Here is a 21,806-nt window from a genome sequence, read left to right on the forward strand (position 1 = left end):
GTCTCTTGTAAATAGGTTTCATTTACTCTGTGTCAGGCACTGTGATGGACACTTTAAAGATGGTAACCCTGATCCTTCTACCATTTGCAAGTTATTTTTAGGATGAGACTGCGCTGATAATACCAAGTTCCCCCAAGTATTTGCCTGGATGGTAAAGAGCTGAGTGAGAATTTAAACACAGACCAGTCTAGTTCTAAAGATGGCTCTTCTCCCCACTCCCCATGGTGTTAAGTTCAACAGCCAAGTTATAAAGAGCTATGGAAGCCACAAGTTCGCGCTGCCTGTCAGCCCCAGGGGAAATCTTGATGGAGAAGATGGGCATTAAAGTTGCAAGAAAGCCATTGACGATACATATGAGGAAGCAAGATGAAGCACAAAGACATAAGCAAAGTCAGGTGGGCAGAGAGTATAAAGTTTATAGGAAAATTGTAAATTATCCTGTTTGCTCTAAGTATGGTGGCATCGGGCTATGGCTGGAGATCATAATACCACCATCTGTTAGGTCGTATTTCCACTGTTCTTGCCAGTGTTCTTGAATGCCACACTAAGAGGTTCAGAACTTACTTTTATAGGCAGCAGAGAGCCATCAAAAATTTGCATCAAGGGATTTATCTGTAATTGTTAGTACTACCTCGTTTATAAGTGTTCTTTATATGTTGTGGAGAAATTAAACATACCTGAAGTGTTTCGAAGAGGAAACAATTGTTTTCACTCCATCTCATGGACAATAGCATTACTGGCTGATGTTATTTGGTGGGTGAGGGATGGCATTACATCGGCACTTGGAGCGCCTTAGCGTGCGCAGGGAAGTCAGCTAGTCACGCTGCTTGTCTCCTACAATAATGAGACATTTTTCTTTTATACTTTAGGAAGGGTTAAGAAATTTCAAGGAACTTCGAGCCAAATTTCAGAATCTTGATGCGCCATCTCTTCCAGGACTGATTCAATTCCCAGCAGGTGTTTCTCAACAGGGTGACATTGGAAGCAAACAGTCCACTAAGACTTTGGCCAGTGGGAAGCCCATCTTGTCCAGCCACAATCAGCCCCCACCAAATTGTGCCGGTGGTGATCCTCAGCCTCTTAAACCCCAGAAAGTGAAGCTGGCTCAGAGGAGTGAGATTCAGAAATGTTCTAATTCCCAAGAACCTCCGGGAATGTCTCCTGGTTCAGCTGTGAATTCACAGAAGGGTCCTCTGCTGTTAGATATGAATCAGTCAGATGCTGAGATAACCAGTAAGAAGAAAGCAATGCTGAACAATAGCTTCAGAGACAAGCTCTGGAACTGGGAGGTTTTATCTCAGCAAGGGGAGATGTCATCAGCCTTTGTCCTTGCCGATGGTGGAAGTAGGGCCTTCCATCTGGAAGAGCAGAACAGCATGGGGCTGACTCCAGAGGAGCCCAGGAAAATGCTGGAAATACAAGGATCCCAGACGCTTCCTTCCCAGAAGCTCTTGATGGCCCAAGGAAAATTGTGCACCGCCTCTAAGGATCCCACTCTTCCTTCTCCACGTGGCAGGAAGGGCCAAGAAAACCCCAGTCCTGAGAGGAGCCCAGCAGGGAGCACCTGCCACCGTCTCTGTGACAGTGAGCTCAGCGGCCAGGCCCCAGGTGAGAAATCAAATCCCCATTGCCTAGAGGGAGGGGTCACTGTGTGTTTCTAATTTAGAGCCTCTCTCTTGAATTGGTGTCCTGGGCGATGTTTGCTCCAAACTCCAGCACAGGTATTCTAGGCCCATCTGCCAAATCATAATTTCAGGCTTGGGTAAAGTGATTAAACTCCTGGAATTATCTGGAGAGACAGTTTGAACAAACTTGGATTTGAATCCTAGCTCTGCTTCTTACAGGATGCATGAACTTGGGCAGTCTGCTGAACTTCACAGAGCCGAGTCTGCTCTCCTATAAACCGACCCATCACCCATCTTCCTTGTCTTGGTAAATAGACAGCCATCCTCCCGGTCACTCAGGCCAATAATCTATGAATCATGCTTTATTCCTCTCTCCCCCTCATTCTTCGTCACTAATCCATCAGCAAGCTCTTGGTTCTACCAGCAGAGTATGTTTTGAATCCAAATCTGAATATGTCTTGAATCTGAATATGTTCTAAATCTACATGTTTCCACCTCTGCCTTCTGCCCCTGTCTACACCACTGTGGACCATCACTTGCCTGGACCACAGCAAGGTCCACCTGGTCTCCCTGGTTTCACAGTCTTGCCCTCTTATATTGTATTCTCCTCACAGGCACAGTGATGCTCTAAAGCATAAGTCAGATACATCGCTCCCCTCCTTAAATTCAACTACAGCCATCTTACAGAGGCTCATTTGATTCCATCCTTGCCTACCTCTCTTACCCTCTCCCCTCTCACCACATTTGGCCTTCTTGCTATTCCTTAGATATACCAAACTCGTTCCAGCCCAGGGCCTTTGCACTTGCTGATCCTTCGGTCTAGAACACTCTGCCCCTGAGTCTTTGATGTCTCACTCCCTCACTTCACCAGGGTCTCTGCTTAGGGTCACCTGCTGTGAGTGGACCTTGTGGATCACTCTCTAAAGTAGCCACTCCACCCTCGTCACTCTTTATCTTCTTACATTGCTTTGTATTCTTCATATCATTTATCCCTGACTGGTATATTGTTATGTATTTGTCTACCTTGGTAAAATATAAGTTAGATAAGAATAAAAGCTGTCTTCTTTACTGCTGTATCCTGAGAACCTAGAAGAATAAGGTCAGTTTCAGTGGGTCTTCAAAAAAAAAAATTTATTGAACAACTGAATGGGTGGATGGATGGATGGATGGATGGAGGGGTGGATCTGCTTACAGTCCTACATGGTTTCCCTTTGCACTTTGAATAGCACCTAAACTACTTACTGCCGATTTCATGGCCCTACTTCTTCTGGCCTCTGCTTATGTCTCTGGCTTACCTCCTCCTGCCTCTCTTCCCCGGGCTCACTAGCCTGTGGACAACACATTGGATTTCTTGTTCATCCCTGAACCAACTTTTTATGACTCAGGACCTTTACAATTGCTGTTCCCTTTTCCTAGAAAACTATCTTTGATCTGTGTATAGGCACATTTTCCCAGATAAGCCTTCTCTAGCCAGAGGTCTCTACCTGAAGACCACTACCTCACCACCAAGAGTTCACCTCTTTTCATATCATCCTGTTTCATTTCCGTTATAGAACTAATAGACCTTTGTGATTTTTTTTAAATCTGTTTCTTTGTTTGCATGTTTATGGTCAGTCTCTTCCTATTAGAATGAAAATTCCTGAGGGCAGAACTATTTCTGTTCTTGCTCTTAACTCTAGCCCCAGCCCCAGAACAACGCCTGGGATGTAGTAGACAGTTATTGATGAAGGGATGGGAAGAAAGAGGAGATGAATGGGAGGAAGGAGAGATGGGAGGAAAGGGCTGGATTACCTCCTGATAAAGCCCTTGGGAGGATTAACTGAGATAAGGCACGCACGTCAGTTGCTTAGCACAGTGCCTGGTGAAAATTAGGAGCCTAGTTAGTAAATGATCATTCACTTTCACGAAGTCTTCTCCTTAATTTGATTAAGACTCTGACATTGTGACTTATCATTCAAGCTTAGGAAGAAAGGAGCGTCAGCCCTGACTGATGTACCCCCTGCTGGCAGGGCAAGAAGGAAGCCCTGCTCCTGGCTTCCGGAGGACAGCAAGGCGTTGAGGAGGTTGCACAGAGGTGTTTGTGAAGCGCTAGCCAGTTTGTTTAGTTTTACCATGTAGCCAATCGCTGTATTGTATAAACCAAAAACCAAGGCATGTGGATAACATAAGATTTTGTGCTGTTTTCAGTGTAAGAGGCAGATCCAATTTTCATATATAGTTATGGAATTTCTGTTGTGGATTGGCTTATCAGGGCAGAAGGAGAAGATACATGAAATTGGGACTGTCCTGGAAAACCCACAGGTGCCCAGGTACCACAGAGTCAGCGGTGAAGCCTGTTCTAGGCTGTGAGCCCTGGAAATCAGAGACACTTCCTACCCCTCTTCGTAGCCCGCCTGTTATTAGCCTGCCATGAGAGCTTGAAGAGCCCTTTCAGGGACTGGGCATCAACTGTTCCCTCTGATGCAGGCCCTGGGCTTGGTGCTCGGAGGGGGTCACCAGGGCTTAGTCTCTGCCCGCGAGGAGCCTACATTCAGTGTAACCTTCATATCGGCCCCTCTAATATGCCCCAACACTGCTGGTGAGATGTTAGCAATGTGCTAGGGGATACAGAACGAGTAGTTGATTCTGAGCTTGTTTTTTGGTAGAAATCAAGAAAAGCCTCCTAGAGAAGGCGGCTTTGGAGCAGGGCCTTAAACGAGCGAGTCAGAGTTTGCCAACACAGAAGTGAGGGGACAGCGTTCCAGAGCCAGGAATGGCATGCATAAAATCCTGGATAGATGAGAGCTTTTTAGGGCTTCTGAAATCAAATCTGGAGGACTGAGAAGCCGGTGTGTGAGAGGAAGATGAGGGGGCTTAAGGTCGGGGAAGGAGAAGGTAGAGCGTAGTAAGAAAAGAGTCTGGAAATGGAGACTGAAGCTGTGTGGTGTTTAAATGGCAGAGGGCGGAGTGAATGGACGTCCCGCTGAGGAAGTCAGGCTTCAGCGTCTGGGCAGCAATATGGGAACAAGATCAGGTTTATATTTTGATCAGGATGCTCTGGCTACTGGGTGGAGATTAGATCGGAGGCGAGTATAAGACTGAGGCAGGCCATGAAATGGAAATAATAATAACCTACATTTTGGACTGTTTGTGCTCAGAGAAACAGCCGGATGTCAGGCGTCCACAACTTCCCAGTACCAAGCCACTGCCTTCTGTCAAGTCCCTGGGTCCTCCTCCACCAAAGCCGCCAAAGCCCCTGGTTGTGAACCTCCAGGCCTTCCAGAGGCAGGCAGCTGCTCTTCCCACGACCCACAGGGAAGGTAAGGAAAGGTGCGGGGCCTTGGGGGCTCAGCCCGCCAACAGGAGTCGGGTCTCCGGTGCCAGCATCCCCCCGTCCCCTCCCTCCCCGCATCAGCTCCCAGGGGACAATGCCCAGCTGCTTTTCTGTGGGGCTGGATATCCATCACTGCTTATTCTTATGTAGGGGCTGTGGCAGCTTGCCGGTGAAATGACAAATCTGTGGGAATTGGCCCCTTATCGCTCCTGGGCCAGCCTGCTTCTCCTGAGAGCGTTGCATTTGATCGCTGGGAACCTGTCCAAGAGGAAGAAAACGGAAAGTAGCTGAGAAGGGAGGCAGCCGCTCTTTGTTTTCCTACAAAGCCTGTGTTGTCAACACAACCAGTGCAGTAGGAGAGGTCAGGGGAGCGCAGAGCGGAAAGTCAGCATGAACTTGACCTGCGATCAGGATGGAGGTCCCTCAGGCCTCTGTTATCTGCCTTTAGGAGTGAATTGAAGGGCCCCTACCCTGCCCCTGCTTGCCCTTTCCAGGAACTGTAGCATCCTCGGAAGCCATTTTTCTGTGCTATTTTGTGTTTTTCTCTGCAACGTAGAGGGACACCTTCTCACCCCACCCCAATCTCTGCCTGCTCCTGTTGACACTGTAAACACCTTTGTTCTGATGAAACCTGAGCCCAACACACACTTGGGGGCGCTGTGCAGTCCTGTGCCAGCTGTTCATTTTGCGGTGGCCACGAGGGCCCATGGATGGATTCTTAGTTCACTGATGGTTCATTTGACCGCTTTGGGCAACATCAGGGTGAAATTTCCTTAAGTCACTGGTTCTCAAACTTGAGCACGCATCAGAGGATTTGGTCAAACACAGCTTGCAGGGTCCAACCCCAGAGTTTCTGACTCAGTTGGTCTGGGTGTGGGGCCTGACAATTTGCCATATTAACAACTTCCTGGGGAGATGCTGATGCGGCTGGTCCGGGGACCACACTTGGCTGGTCTGAGAGCCACTGCTATAAGTCAGCTTAAGTCTAATCGTAAAAGAAAATTCTAGAGAGAGAGACATAGAGTTCTTATCGGTATACGTTGGGAATATGGCCACCTCCACATCAGAGAAGGCTAACTATGAGTTTTATAAATCTTAAGTAATTCAGGCCTCAAACCGTCTCTTTGAAAGAGAAGAAGATTGTCAGAGAACAAAGGACTGAGTCTTTGGGAATAAAATGGGCTTTGTAAACCCTAGCTCCCCCACTCACTAGCTGTTTAAGCTTGGGCATGGGACTCACTGAGCCTCATTGTCCTTATCTGTAAAATGGGGATGATAATAACACTCGTCTCATTGGATGCTGAGGAGGAGAAATGAGATGAGGCTTGGGAAGACTTTGAAGGGTGCTGAGCACACTGGTGAGCGCTCAGTAAAGGCAATGTTATCATTACTCCAAGCCTGCATTGAGCAGCCCCACTCTCTTTGCTGGGCTCTGGGATAAACGCAAGAGATTAAGAGGTGAACCCCACGGGAGTGCCAGGGCTCAAGGAGGCCTAGTCCCAGAGACTGCACTCATAAATAAGCACTACAACGTGCGGTGTGTGCTCCGTGCAGGACCGACGGTCCCTCATGCTGGGTGCTGTGGGAAGGGGCGGCTGGGGGCACAGGTGAGCTGCCCCCCCCATTTTGTCTCAGGGGTCAGGACATAGCACAAACAATCCACTTCAACAGACTACCACTAACACCCCTTTTTCACTCTGCCTTTTGCTCCTGCAGCAGCTGTAAAAGAAGATGATGTGCCTCCGGAGAGGTAAGTACACGTTTCTTAATTGTGCAGAAGGGTAGCCCATCAACCAGGCTGCTTAGCTAGCCCAGAAGCGACTAGGAAGCACATGCCAGATGCCTGTATTTCTCAGAAGGGTTGCAGGAAGAGCAGATTTATAAGCAACAAAATGCAACTCTTGATTAAAAGAGAGATTAAATAAACTGCATTTAAAAACCATGCTGACATTCCGTTGCAAAGACGGTCCTCAGAGGTCCTCTTATTTACTGTACAGTTGGGTTCAGGAAATTGAAACATCAGCTTCTGGAGTAATAAATCGGATTAGAGGCTACAGAACGTCGTGGGCAGCCGGTGTGATGTTAGGAACTGGTAATGGGACAAAGAACCTTCTGTCTTTAGTGCAGTCATTCTAAGAATTTTGCCACAGACGTGGCAGTTCATTAATTCACTCAACTAAATACTGTCTGCTGAGCCCTGTGGTGGGTCATGCACCACGTGGCTACTTTATATAGATCTCAATTCTCAAGAAGGCTGCAAAGTTGCTGCTCATTTTACAACTAAAGATGCTTGGGCTTAGAAAATCTCCCACTTGCAGAGTCACGATTCCAACCCAGGTGTGCCCAAATATTTTCTTAAAATCGAGGTATAATTGACACATAACATTGTGTAAGCTTTGAGGTGCACAGTGTGTTGGCTCGATACATTTCTGTGTCTCAGTATCATGACTGTGTAGTGTTAGCGAACACCATTATTGCCCGGCATAGTTATCATTTCTTTTTTTGTGTTGAGAACAGTTCAAATCGAGTCTCTTAGCAACTTTGGGTTTATGAGTATTTGTTTTCCTGTGATCACTATGTTGTGTATTGAACCTCCAGAACTTATCCACTAGTTGCAGGTTTGTGCTCTTAAACATAACATCTCCAGTTCCCCTACTCCCCAGCCCCTGGGAACCACCATTCTACTTTCCGCTTTTACAAGTTCTGTTTGTTTAGTTGTTTTTAAGGTTCCGCATATAAGTGACATCATATAGTATTTGTCTTGTTCTGTCTGACTTATGCTTCATCCGTGTTGTTGTAGATGGCAAGGTGGCCTTCTTTTTCAAGATTGAGTGATATTCCATACATATCATATTTATAATATATTATATTTATATATCTATTATGTTTATATAAATATCACACTTACAAACATCAATATAATATGTGTGATGTATTATATATAAATATAAATACATATGTGTATATAGACCACATCTTCATCCATTCATCTGTTGATGGACACGTGGGTTGTTTCCATATGTTAGCTGTTATGAATAATGCTGTAGTGAATCTGGGTATGCAGATAGCTCTTTGGTAGCCTGTTTTCATTTCCTTCAGCTATATACCCAGGAATAGGGTTGCTGGATCATATGGTAGTATAATTTTTAATTTTTCGAGGAACTACCATACGGTTTTCCATAATGGCCCTACTAACAGGTATGCCCAAACTCTTTTGACTATGTCACCTCACCTCCTTCACCAAGGTGTTCCTGTTCTCAAGAAAGTCAGTCTTAGAAGGAGAACCAACCATAAAAATAAATAATCATGTTATGTATTCATTCATTACGTGTTTATAATAGTAGAACGTGTTACATTCAGTAATAGAGAAAGGTACAAGTTTCAGAGGTTGCAAAAATGTGCAGTGATCACTTTTCCATGGGGGGATCAGGGAAGTCTTTATAGAAAATTCATCAGTTATCTGTTGCTGCAGTAACACTGCATAATACATACAAGTGAGTGGGGTTCAGCTGATCTGGGCTGGGCTCAGCTGGTGTTTGCTCATATGTTGCGGACTATCTAGGCCGTTTGGCTGATACTGAGTCAGAGTGGAAGGTTACTGAAACTTTATAGGGATCCAGGAAGGGGTGAGGAATGGGGCATTAATCCAATCAACCTAGCACTGATGACAAAACATTTGCAATGGGGATGGATATTGAGGGTAAACATCTGTCGGGAAACATGCGAAGGGACCCTCTAGGCAGGGGCAGGAGGTGTGAGGTTACAGGTCTTATTCCGGGAACTAGAACTAGTGGAGTTCATGTATAGAAAGTATAATAAGAAATGGAAAGGAATGGGTTTGTAGAAAGAGACAGAAACCAAATCCTGGAGGATCTTGTACACCGAGGACAGGAGGACACCACCTTGTTCAGCAGGAAACTGACTGTGTGGTGCTGGGCAGGATTCACTGGCTCCAGGAACTCCCAGTTCAGGTGTCTATCTGAAACAATTCAGTGACGGCACAAGGGAGGTCGGTGGGGCTGCCTTCTAGGTGCACAGACGTCAAAGAGAGAAAAAACTCAGACAGCTCAGGCACTGACTGGCACTATTGACCCAATGAACGTGGGCCCCAGTGTGACGGTTTGAGGGGACAGTGTGATTCCACTGTGTCAGTCTTGGTTACCCTGGGCCTCGAGTACTATGAGCATCTCAGTATGATTATGAGCATGCTGTGATTGTAGTGTCCAGCTAGATGTGCCTTTTCCCTACAGCTTGGCTCTAAACTCGGCTGACTCCGTCTCTGGCTCTTTAATCATCTATTTCAACGTGGGGGCGGCAAACTTGCTGGGATGGACAAGTGTTGGGAAACCATAGTCAGTCTCTAATGTGACACATTCCTAAGGGATTACAAGGGCAGGTGGTCTATACTGTCCTTTCACACTGACTTTAGAACCTAACCCCCTCTGAAATGAGACTCACTGTACCTTAATTATGAAGTGGACCATAGTGCTGTCTGAGTGAGACACAAACAAGATGAAGAGGGACCAGAATAAGTAGGGGTGGCTTCATGGAAGAAGAAAGAACTTGGGATGTATCCTGTATGATAGGTCAGGATTAGATAGGTTTACTTATTTGTTCCCTTTTGTTAGACTGTAAGGTAGGTGAGGGCAGAGTGTTATTTCCAGAAATAACCACATTCTTGACTTACAGTTGGTAGATGGATGGATGGATGAACTGAAAGACAGACCAATGGATGTTCAGTATATAGGTAGAACAAGATTGAAAGCAAGATGGTAGTGATAAAGGAGAGGATATAAGCAAACAAGAAGTGTTCTGATGTAGAAAAGTAAGAGATGAGGTTGGATCCTCAAGTACATTAAGTGCCATGCTAAGGATTTTGAATACTGTCTTGTCAGTGATAGGAAATGAGTTTGAACAAGTAAGTGCCATGATGCTCAACAGCCTTAGACACAACTTCCATGGAAACTGATGCTCGTTTGGGAAGAACGTCTTCCATGTTCATAATACTCATCTTCAATACAGACACTAGATTAGAAATAGAATATGTAGGACCTCATTACTGGAAGGGCACCAGGCACGTAGTCTAATGGAGCCTAGCCGTGAAGCATGTTAACAAAAATCTGGGCTTTTCATCTAAGCCTTACCACTTACCACCTATATAGCCTTGGACGAATGCCTTAGCCTCTGCAGAACTCAGTTTCTACTTTTGATGGGGAGAGGTGCTCACGGCCTGGAGAATCCAGGGGTTGTCTTTGTTGGGGCAGATTTTATTCATTCAGGACATATTTATTGATAATCTACTGTATGCCAAGCCCTCTTATTATATACACTGAGAATACAGCAGCGTATAAAGTAGAGAAAAATACCTTACATACACCCACACACACATTTGTCTATTTGAAAGTCCTTCAAGTTGGGCTGGGGAAAAAAAATGACTTCCTTACTCTGAACTCCCAACCATCTGTCCAAGGTCTGCTCATTGGTACAATGGACATTGTCTTTACCCCTGCTTTACATAACCATCCTTAAACCGTCTAAGGACTACTTTCTTCTCTAATCTAAAACACTCATTGTTTTCAGCCATCATTCATAAAACAGAAGTCTTTGTGGTTTAGCTGTATTTCTGTGGATGTATTTTTTTAATCATCTCTTTAGGAACTCAGTGCATTTAAAATAGCTACTTTTATTTCTGAGCTTCTCCATACTGTGTGTTGAATACACGCGGCATTGTGTAATGGAGCAAGGTCAGGTCTGTGATCAGATTAGCGTAAGGACAGACCCCTCCTCTATTTTACACAAGTCAGTGAACAGCTCGGAGCTCTGATGTGCACATCTGCAAAGTGAACAGTGTTTACTTCATTGATGGTCATGAAGATGAAATGAGATAAATGGTATAAAGCATGGAGTGCACAAAAGATGCTCAGTGAGTCTTAGGTTCTTCAACCCTTGGCCTCTCTGTTTCTTCTTATCTCTGGAATATTAATATCTCATTAATTCCCAACAGTGAAATGACTCTTTGGAGATTATTCTGTGTCATCACTCTTTCCTGCAAACCAAGCAAGCTGGTTGGTGTCCCTCTTGAATTAGCAGCTCCTATTTGGGTGAGCAAAGCAGGTTAGTCCCAGAGCAGCAGTCGGCGCTGGGGCTCTGTCAGTGCTTAGCAGAATTGGCTGATATTTTATTCATCAGCTATAAATATGGGTTTCCTCCTGTTAAGAAGAGTCGGAGGGTAGTCCTGAGTCAGGGCATCTCTGACTCAGACACTAAAGAAGGGAGAGCCTGTTTATTTCAGGAATAAAAAACATTCAGACAGTACAATATTTCCCACATGAGGGTCTGTTCGGGAGTCTACCATATTCACTCCTAAACTTTTTATTTTGTATTTTCACCTTGATAATAGTCTTTAAAAGATAATAGAAGCCTATTAGGAATTTTCTGGATGGTCCCCTTCAACCTAATACTTTGGAACGTGCTTCTGTATTTGTGTTTTGGATATTTCTACCCCAGGCAGCGTGGGAAGCACAAGTGCCTTCCAGGGCTGGGCAGGCTGTGTGACTGTATCCAGGACCCGTGTTAGACGACGGCGGGAAAGAACAGATCCTGGGAGATTAATGCCTTCCCGGAGGCATCCAAGTAAATAATGATAATAATAAAGAAACGACACTGTGGCCAAACAGAATGCAGCTGTCGTCCTTTGACTAGTGTGGTAGGTGCTGTAAAAAGAAAGATCTTTTAAATTTTCTACACAAGTTTTAAAAATTACATTCTATTTACAGTTATTATTTTTTATTATAGTTGATTTCCAATGTTAGTTTCAGGTGTACAGCAAAGTGATTCAGTTACGTATATACATACATACATACATACATTTTCTTCTCAGATTCTTTCCCATTATGTGTTATTACAAGACATTGAACATGGGTCCCTGTGCGATACAGTAGGTCCTTGTTGTTTATCTATTTTATATATAGTAATATGTGTCTGTTAATCCCAAACTCCTAATTTATCCCTCCCCACCCCCTCAAGAAAGAGTGTTTTAAAAACCCAGTTCCTTACTCAGTTTTAGAGCCGGAACATTCAGGCGGCTTCAGCACAAGCCCCTTCTCTAATTTTGCATTCGCCCTTTTTAATTGGACTTCAGGAGCACGCCAAGGCCACTGTTTGGCCTGCCTTTCACAGGGTAGAGTTGATGGAATGGTGGATTTATTTAGGATTTTTTTCTTCTTTCATGTTTTTAAGTATTCCTCCTTTTTAAAAAGAAATATCACCTGGGGAGTGGATATAGCTCAGCAGCATGTGTGAAGTCCTGGGTTCAAGCCCCCTACTTCCATTAAAACAATTTTTTTAATCACCTGAAGATCCTGTTTATGAAGCACTTTTCAGAGTCAAAGCCTTGTGCCCTATACTTCTGTCTACACTTCCATTTTCTAACTCCCAACTGCAGCCACCCCATGATGTAAGTGGTTAGTGGACTCTGCCCATAGAGTCAGGGTAAGGAGCGGAGGAAGATACAGCCGGATCAGCAGTACCAGGGTCTGACTGGTCAGCCCTGCTCCAGGGCACAGCCGGTCCGCCACCACTCCCGGGTCCGCCACCACCCCTGGGCTGCCTTGCTGAGGATTTGTGAGAGACCCGTACCCATGACAAGAGAGGGCAAGTTTTAATAGACTGGTGGCCTGCTCTGCAGAGGGACCCGGCACGTTCTTCATGCAGATGTTCTTGAAAGTCATTTTCTCTTTGCAGGAACAGCTGTGTGAGGGAGGCTGGCTGGGGGGTTGGCTAAGGTGGGAAATCATTTGGAGCCAAGCCCTGCCTTTTCTCCGTAGTGGTGTTCAGTTGATGAGGGAAAGGTCATGATGGAGGGAGAAATCATCACAGGCTGCAAACTTGGAGCTTGTTCTTGGATGCGGATTTGTTCTGAAAAGTTGAGTGGAAGCTAACCTTTGAGTGCTGGGTGTTGCTCGGCCCTTATATCTGTTAGATTTGTTTGAGCCCCAGAACCATTTTTAAAAGGGCAAAATTAATATTCCCATTTTGCAGAGGAGAAACCAAGAACTCAGAGATGTTTCATGACTTGCCCTAAAATACAGGAGAACACAGAGCTTTTCCAGGATGTCAACTCAGGACCGTGTGTTTATGAAGTTTCAGCTACACTGTCCTGTCTTGGAATTTTTTCTACACGAGGGGCTTTTGGAGACCCTCTGTTAGACTGTAAACTCCGAGAAGGAAAAGGGTCATCTGTCCTTGTCACCTTTGTTTCCCCAGGAAGTAGCCATGCAAGTAATAATGATACACTGACTACGTAGGTGATGGAGCAGTGGAGTGACAGATAAACAGATTAATGGCGAGAAGGATGGACAGATAGAATGATACTACCTTCTGTGAACTTTTATATAAATAAAGAAAACATTCCAAGACTCTGCCATCTGTGTATTTTGAATTGATTTGCACATGCAATATCATAGCCTTCGAATATTAAAGCTAAATAATTAGGACAGTCTGAGCCTTCATTTTCCCTTCTATATCATGTCAGGGCTCCTGCCTCGTGAAGATGCAGATTCCCCTGAAATCCTCTCCTTCCTCTGCTCTTTGTCAGTTGAGTGTCGAGCAAGTGACACCTTCTGCCAACAAGCTTATCCTTATTATTTTAGCCCTCAAGGCAATCTCCTCTCGTCCGCCTCTTCTGGGGACCCATTACACTTTGAATTAAATAGTTACTGGATCAAAATGAATCATTGAGCACTTTACCCCCATTTTACATTTAGAATAAAATTCAAAAAATCCCAACTCTTTCGCAGGGCCAGGAAGGCCCTCTATGTTCGGGCCGTTCTCTGCCGCCCTCCTCACCCCCTCTCCCCCTCGGTCACTTTCGTCAGCCCACTGGCCTCTGGGCTTCTCTGCAAACACAACAAGCGTGTCCTTAGCAGGCAGGAATACTGGCTCTTTCCTGTGTAGAGTGGTCTTCTCCCCGATCTTTACCTGATGACTCCTTTCCATCATGCGGGATTCACCCATTTGTTCTATTGTTTGTTCATTCATTCAGTGAATGTTATTGAGCCCCAGGTATATGCCTGGCACAGAGGGGAGCACAATGAAAATATGAGTGATGGGACATCATCCACCTGCCCACCTAGTAGAAGTTCTCAGTATTTCTGTGAGAGTCAGAGGATCCAGGTGACTGGGACCCTGTAACGTGCCAGGCACTGTATTAGTCACTGGGGACCAGCAGTGAGTGACACAGCTTAAAAGAGATAAACTAGTAAAAAAAGGAATGAAATAGTCTAAAGATTATGACAGCTACGAAGGATGGTATAAAGAAGGGGGGAGGGTGATGGTGGACAGGAACAGGCAGGGAAGAGGGCTACTGAGAAAACATAGCAGAAGGACTCTTTTGAAGGTGATATCTGTTGAACGGGGGGCAAAAAAAAAAAAGGAAAACCTTAAAGTTGAGAATTATGTTTGATTTGGCGGACTTGCTGAGGCCCAGGAGACAGCCTTTCAGATAGCTCTGGGGGACTGCTCTGAAGAGGTAAGGGAGGAGCCAGGGTATACAGGAGTTTTTGGAAAAACAAACCAGGTAGTTGAACATTCAAAGATTTCTGCTGAAACGAAAGAAAAACCAAACATCTCAAGTTAATGCATTTAGCACTTTTCTATGTGTGGGAAGATGCAAGAGTCTAGGCTCACTGAAATCATCCCTTGATGTGCACCTTAACTGTTACGGGCCAGTATCCAGTCTTTCTCTATCCTACTCTATCCCCTCAGCGGGTCACTGCAGTGGCTGGTGGCTTGACAGGCTGCAACATCCTTTGTTTATTGACATGGCCAGCGACTTTCTTGGTCCATACATATAAGGTGAGGCCTGATGGTTGAGAGGCAGCTAGCCACATGGAAGCATTCCAGGCAGCGGGAACAGCATTTGCAGAGTCCTCGGGGTAGGAGGGAGCAGGGCAGAAGGAGACCACTGTGGTTGAGAGTGTACTGACTGAGGGAGAGGGTGACAGCACAGGAGTTTGGAGAGGTTGCTAGGAGTGAGATGATGGAGGTGACACATTTGATGGTTTCATTGTTGTTTTTAATTAAGAATCATAGGAAGTCTCTGAGCTGAACTGCTTTGCTGTACACCTGAAACTAACATTACACAAGGACTACACTTCATTAAAAAATAAGAATGATTTAAAAAAAATTGTAGGAAGTCTCTGGAGGGTCTTAAGCAGGATTGTGACAGGGTCTAAGTTATCTTTTTAAAAGATCATCCTGGCCGCTGTAGAGAATGGATTATAGAAGGACCAGAGAAAAGGATACTTAATTAGTGTTATAAAGAGTAAGTGGTAGTTTGTGAAAAGGAGGTAAGGATATTACCAGCAGAGGAACCACACATACAAAAGCACAGAGGCAGGAAGCATCCTGGTGTGTTCAGGAACCACAGGTGATTTGATGTGATTAGAACGTGTAGTGGCCGGGTGTGTACGGGGCGGTGTAGCATGCAATAGTAGCTCCACAAATGTTGGCTGAGTGCACTTAGATGGTTCTTAGCTTGAGACTCAATTATATACAGTCTGTTTTTGTTATTTTCCAGATTCTTGGGTATATTTCACCCCCCTGTCTAAATTACAAGTTCTTTGAAAGCAGAGAGAGAATCAAATACTTCTTTCTTACAGCTACATCATTGAAGTATGTTTAAATTGAATGACAGCAATCCTGGAAAATTAGAAGATCCAGGGAGTGTGTTCTAAGGGGATAAGAGCATAGACTTTGAGGTCACAAAGCCTTGGGTTGATATTTTGAGCTCCACACGAGCTGTGTGATCTTAGAAGAGTTATTTCATATCTCTGGGCCTCCCATTTTCTCACCCAGGAAATGGTGAAATCAATCAATCCTACCTTTTCGGGTTGCTGTGAGGATTGAGACGAAGATCTGAAATTGCACAGAGCGCCCAGCAACGTTGTAAACACTTGGTACCCGGCAGCGCTTCGTCGGTTTGGCATTTGTTCGCAGTAGCGGGGTTTGTCTGCAGCAAGGTCTCGTGGAGGCAGGTCCCGTAAAGCCGGTCGTGAGCTCAGAGGGGGACCCCCGTCTCCCACTCCGTAAAACAAACGCTGGTGGATGTGCGTCCATCTCAAAGCCGACACCCTGAAATTTGAAAGTCAGATATTTTAAAAGTTGATCCAAATCACGAGAGTGAGGGCTTGGGCTTATTTTTTATCTGTGCTGTGAAAGTTGCCCCTGGATTATTGAGAATCGGCTTCGGCACGGTTGCCTCAGTGGAAGGCAGAGTGCTTGTAAAGAGTCATTCCCAAGTTCACAGTGATGCCATCCATCCTGCCTTCGCCTCAAAATACAGGTCAGGCAGTGCTGTTCTGTTCTTACAGGTGACAGTGCCAGGCACAGAGAAGTAGAGCAACTTCCCTGTCACATTTTCCCATATAAATGACTAATGCAGAGAAGAACTGATCCGGAAAACCACTGGATCAGCCCAACAACATTTTGAAAAATATCACCCAGAACCCACTTGTAAGCCCCTTGACCTTCTCCATCCCCCTGGGCTTCATTCTTTTCATTTCTCAGTTTCTTCTTGGTTCTAGAGTGGCCTGTAGTTCAGAGGAGAGAGCAATGGACTAGAAATTAAAAGCCCTGGGTTCCAGACCCACCCCTGCTACTTAACCATGGTGCTCTCTTGGGCAAGTTACTGAGTATCTCTAAGCCTCAGTTTCCTCATCTGTAAAATGCCTCAGCGTGCTCCTGAGAGGACCCAAGGAGAGAACGCATGTAATAGCACGAAGAGAGTTTGGTCAAAGAGTGAGTGAGAGCCTGGGAGTTAATGAATGAGGAATCGCCGAGCTTCTGTGCTTCCACATCTTCAGCACACAGATTGTCTCTCCTTACAGCTCTGCCTCACAGTTTGCTCAGTCCTCTGGGGTCCTCTCTGTTATGATGCCAGTGACCTCCCCCTTTGATGACTTCCATGGTAGTGGGAGCTGCCATATGTATACATGAACGTGCTATATGTTCTTACAGTGATCCCAGTTCTGGGAGTAATACTACTGACTCTGAAGTTACATTGTAAAACCATTGATCTCATTCATGAGGAGGACATGTAAGCAGTAACAACAGCTAATAATTACTATGCGCTTAACTAAGTGGCAGGCACTGTTCCAGTTATATGCATCCATTTATTGGATTCTCATTTGACCCTCCAAAGACACTCTCCTTCCATGCTGTGTTTGACCTCAGCCAGCACTTCCCTCTTGTGAGACAGTGTAAAGCGAGGTGTTTGGGACTCCAGATTCTGGACTCACATATCTGGCTTTTGATCTCTGCTCTGTCACTTGCTACTCTGTGACTGTGGATTGTGCCTCGGTTTTTCTAATCCGAACAGGAAAGATTTTACTTACTGGGCACTCTTCAACAGAGCCTTGTACCCTGTACCTATGTCCACACTTACATTTTCAAACTCCCAGCTATAACCACCCCATTTACTTGGTCATTGTATTAGGGTTCTTCAGAGAAACAGAGCCAGTCAGATATATATTTTATCTATTTATATATTACATATTAGACTGTATGTATTACGTATAAAAGATTTACTTAATTATGCATTAAGTATGAGGAACTGGCTCACATAATGATGGAGGCTAAAAGTCCCATGCCATCCATAAGCTAGAGACCCAGGGAAGCCAGTGGTGTAATTCCAAGTCCAAAAGCTTAAGAACCAGGGGAGCCAATGGTATACATCCCAGTCCAAGGGCAGGAGAAGAGAAGATACCATGTCCCAGCTCGATCAGTGAGGCAGAAAAAAATGAGTGAATTCCTCCTTCCTTCTCCTTTTCTTCTATTCAGAACCTCAGTAGTTTGCATGATGCCTAGGAGGGCAGTCTGCTCTACTGAGCCCACAAGTCAAACGCTAACTTCACCCGGAAGCACCCTCACAGACACATCCAGGTAGAATATTTATCGCGACACTCTGTGGCCAGTCAAGTGGACACATAAAATTAACCATCACAGCCATCGTTCTTTTGTGGCCCTTCACATAGAGACAATTGGGTTATCAGATCATGATTTAGAAACAAAGAAGTACCTAGTGCCCAGGGCTGAATGGCGTGGGGGGTGTTGTATTTGTCGCTTGTTGTTGCTGTTGTTGTGGAAGTCGTAGTAGAATTAGTACGGTTATGAGATGTGCGGTAGGGGGATCAGGCATACATATGCATATGTACTTAGGTTTATATGTAAGCGTATATACAATACATAAAATATAGGTAGCATATACAAAGATACACATGCACAGATGTGTGTGTGTGTTTGTAAAAATAGTAGAAGTAGGAGAACTGGGGTAGAAGTGATAAATGTTGCAGTACCAGTGGTAGGCGTGTCGAGGAGGGGCAGTGGAAATGGTAGTAAGTGTAGCAGTGGAAGTCGTGAGCTCTTTGTGTCAAGCACCGCCCTAAACACAGCATGATTGACATTATCGTATCCTCATGCAAGAGAGAATTAAAGGCAGAAGAGACTTGGGTCCAGTTACCCACCCAGGGTCATAGCCAAGTAAAGCTGAGATTCAGCCCCACACCTGTCTTTCCAAAGCCCATGTCTCCTTATAACCATTCTGTTCAACTGCTTCGTTGATTATGTTTCACCATTACCTACGGTGTGGAAGACAGAAGTTGGAATATGAGGAAAAAAGTCTTTAAAATTTCTTGTGTATTTTTGTGAACATGGCACAAGTGCATTTTGAGATCCATTTTGGATAGAATGGATGTCTTTTTTTTCAAGTCGAATTACTAATTATTTGATTCAAGAGTTAATTCTTTAATTCCAGAATTTCTTCGGGCCAAAGCCTGTGGGGAGAGTAGTCTTACAAGAAGTATTTACTGGACATGGGAACTTTCCCAGTTTGGGACTTCTGGAAAATTGAGAAATCAGACGGTCTCACCCTTCCTTGTCACAGGGAGCCTGGAGAATGTCACAGGGAGCAGCCGTTGGCTCAGCTACTACGGTTCCCCCTATTTCCAGAACGGGCAGCCCATTGAAATGAGTGGAAGAAGCTGGATTTTCAACTTAGGTCCACAGCCCTAATAAAACAAGTGCAGCAGTGGGGCTAACAGGTCTCCCTGTTCAAGCCTCAGTCTTTCTACTTAATGCAACCTCTTGAGATTCTCCAGAACTGTCTTGCAGTGAAATTTTTCGACCCACCCTCCTGTAATGTGGCACAGGAATTGATGAGAAAAGAAACATACCCATCAGGCATTTCCCACGTGTTAAGTCAGGGATTCCCCCATTAAACCGCCAGGGACACTATGAAGAAATAGAGGCGCTGAGAACCTACCACACAGCCAGCGGGATGCGGGTGTGACGACTCCGAGGATGGTGCCCAACCCGTGGGGAAGCTCACTGTTGGAGTGAACAGATGGCTCAGTGAGCTGCATGAGCCCCTTGCCCAGAATGTACAGTCTGACACTGAGATTGATGAATTGTTTTCTCCGAAGGAGGGCCGTGGCCCAGGGGGTAGACACGGCAACTGGGAACAACGACATGGGGAGGTCACCAGTCCATGTTTCAGCCAGAGAGACCTGACTTGCTCAAAAATTTATTTAGAAGACAGGTTTCCAAGGGTCCAAACACAATTAGAAAATGCGTATCTGCTTTTGGAAATCATCTTTAACATTCTCACTGCGTCCGTGGAGCTGTTGTTTCTTCCGGAACATCGATAATGTTGAAGGTATCATTAAGAAACATTCCTTTCTTTATTAGGCAATATTTAAGTTATGAGAGGTTTTCTATAAGAAAGTCAGAAAAGCTAGAAACCTGATGCTATGCCAGTAATAAAAGGAACTTTCCAAAATGCAAACCTCAGAACTTATTTTTTTTTAAAAAAGCTTTTATTTTTATAATAATATGACTAGCACACTTGGACTGCCTGCATGCAGAGGGCAAATATTTCATTCAGTATCTACCTTTAAAGTAGATTTTATTATTACTATTTCATAGAGTAGGAAATGGGGGTTTGAGGTATTTATTCAATACTTTAAAACTAGAAAAATGGAAGAGATAGGATTCAAATTCAGATCTGCCTGACCTCAAGCTCTAAGTCCGTCTGGAGACAGACTTTGGACAGATATTTTAATAAATATGGAAACAAAGAAATTGAAGCATACTTATATTTAAATTATACAGTTTTTTCTTCCTGGCAACCCAAGTCCATTATATTGACCCACGCTGTATTAAATCAAGGTAGATCTCAGATATCTGCCTTTAATGGACCAGGAAAAAGATATAAGACATTCTCAGGTAGCAAAGAGGAAAGTTTAAATTTAAATATACCTACAATATCTCTTTTCCCTTTTAACGTTAATCTGGGACTGCCTCCCTTTAAAGACAATCGATCTGAAAGATGCCTTTTTTTTTTTAACATTCTGTTGAAATTCTTTCTAATTATCTGAAACCAGATATTTATTCATTTCTGACAAAAGTAGTCCAAGAAATTGATTAGACGTCCTCTTTCAATATTTCCACAAATTGTTTCTTATTAATAAAGTTAATTTACCATAGACCCGATGAGACTGCTAGGCCACTGGAGCATAAGATACATGGCATAGACTATAATTTAAGAAAGTTTCTCTTGATTACTTCCTGAAGGGGGTGGGGCACAAAGTGGTGAGGGGAGAGATTACTGATGCATTAGAGTTCATAATTTTTCCTTGTCAGCAAAATGAACTACTCATACATCTTTTAAAATATTACAGAGATGATGGGGAAGAAAAACCCCTAAAATATCCAGAGTGGTCAAACATAGATGGGAAAACAGTTGGGTGTAAGGGGCTTATGATTGAATGAATAAATTGGGGTGGGGAAGTAAAGCGAGAACGCCCACCTGTTCATTGTCTAGGACATCTAGAGGAACATGGGAAAATCAGGAAGAATGCCAAAATAGAAAGAGAGCCCCTGTGTGAAGGTGGGAGGCGGACAGGGCATTTTTTCTCTTCTCCTGTCCACAGTCGGTATGGAGAAGAGACTTCTCGTTCGCTAGGCAGATGAGTGACGTCCCCTTCATCTCACTCCCTAGTCCCGTTTCTCTTCTTTCCCGGAGGCCACTCCAAGGATAGTTCTTGTTCTTCTGCTACAAGCTCACGTCTCTGTTAAAGATCACAGTATTTTACATTTTGGCATAAACAGTATCTTACTTGATCCTCCTGAAACTTGAGTTTTTTCAAAAATCTTTTCTATTCTATCAGTGCTGATGCATGAAGTTACTTTATTTGTTATAACTGCGTATTGTATGTATTTCATCATATGAATGTATCACGACTTGTGTATTTTCTTGCTAAGGGACATTTAAGTTGTCCTGTACTTTCACCCTTTCAAATGATGCTCCAGTGATCATCCTCATATATTTCCAGGTGAATGTAAGCGTGTTTCTCTAGATTATTTACTTAAAGTAGAATTGTTGAATAATAGTAATTAAGGAACTTCAGTTTTACTAGATATTGAAAAATTACCTCCCAAATGGTTGTGTCAATTCATACTCTCAAGCCATTATAAAGAGCTTCTGTTTCCCCATGTTCTTGCCAAATGCAATATTATTTTCAAGTTTTGGAATTCTTGCTAAACTCGTGGTTGCGAGCCAAATTCTCATTGTCTTGACTCCATTTCCCTGTTGACTAGGAGGTTATAAACTATTCAGTTCTTCTTTTCTGTCATGGCTATCTTATCCTTTTGTCCAGTTTTCTATGGATTTATTTGTCTTTTTCCTATTGCAGGAGTTCCCAATAGAATTTAGATATTAACTAAAGTTTATTCTCCATTAAATGTGATATTTGTTGGAGATTAATTTAGTTAAGAGAGTTTATCCATGTGAAATTTTTTGCTTCTATTAA

At 44.1% G+C, this 21,806-nt stretch overlaps 1 protein-coding gene across 4 annotated transcripts in view; it reads left to right on the plus strand.

Annotated features, from left to right (window-relative positions):
- FYB2 (FYN binding protein 2) overlaps window positions 1-21,806 on the plus strand; it is a 99,396-nt gene that overhangs the window by 35,110 nt on the left and 42,480 nt on the right. For all 4 annotated transcript variants that reach the window (XR_012079077.1, XM_072974365.1, XM_072974364.1 and 1 more), the window contains exons 2-4: window positions 870-1,608; window positions 4,763-4,924; window positions 6,655-6,688. Coding sequence is in view for 3 of the 4 variants with exons in the window: in XM_072974365.1 (XP_072830466.1) it covers window positions 870-1,608; window positions 4,763-4,924; window positions 6,655-6,688 (935 nt within the window). In the remaining variant the exon portion in view is untranslated. The remainder of the gene's footprint in view (window positions 1-869; window positions 1,609-4,762; window positions 4,925-6,654; window positions 6,689-21,806) is intronic.

The sequence above is a fragment of the Vicugna pacos genome, chromosome 13, assembly GCF_048564905.1.
Source record: "Vicugna pacos chromosome 13, VicPac4, whole genome shotgun sequence".
NCBI lineage: Eukaryota > Metazoa > Chordata > Mammalia > Artiodactyla > Camelidae > Vicugna > Vicugna pacos.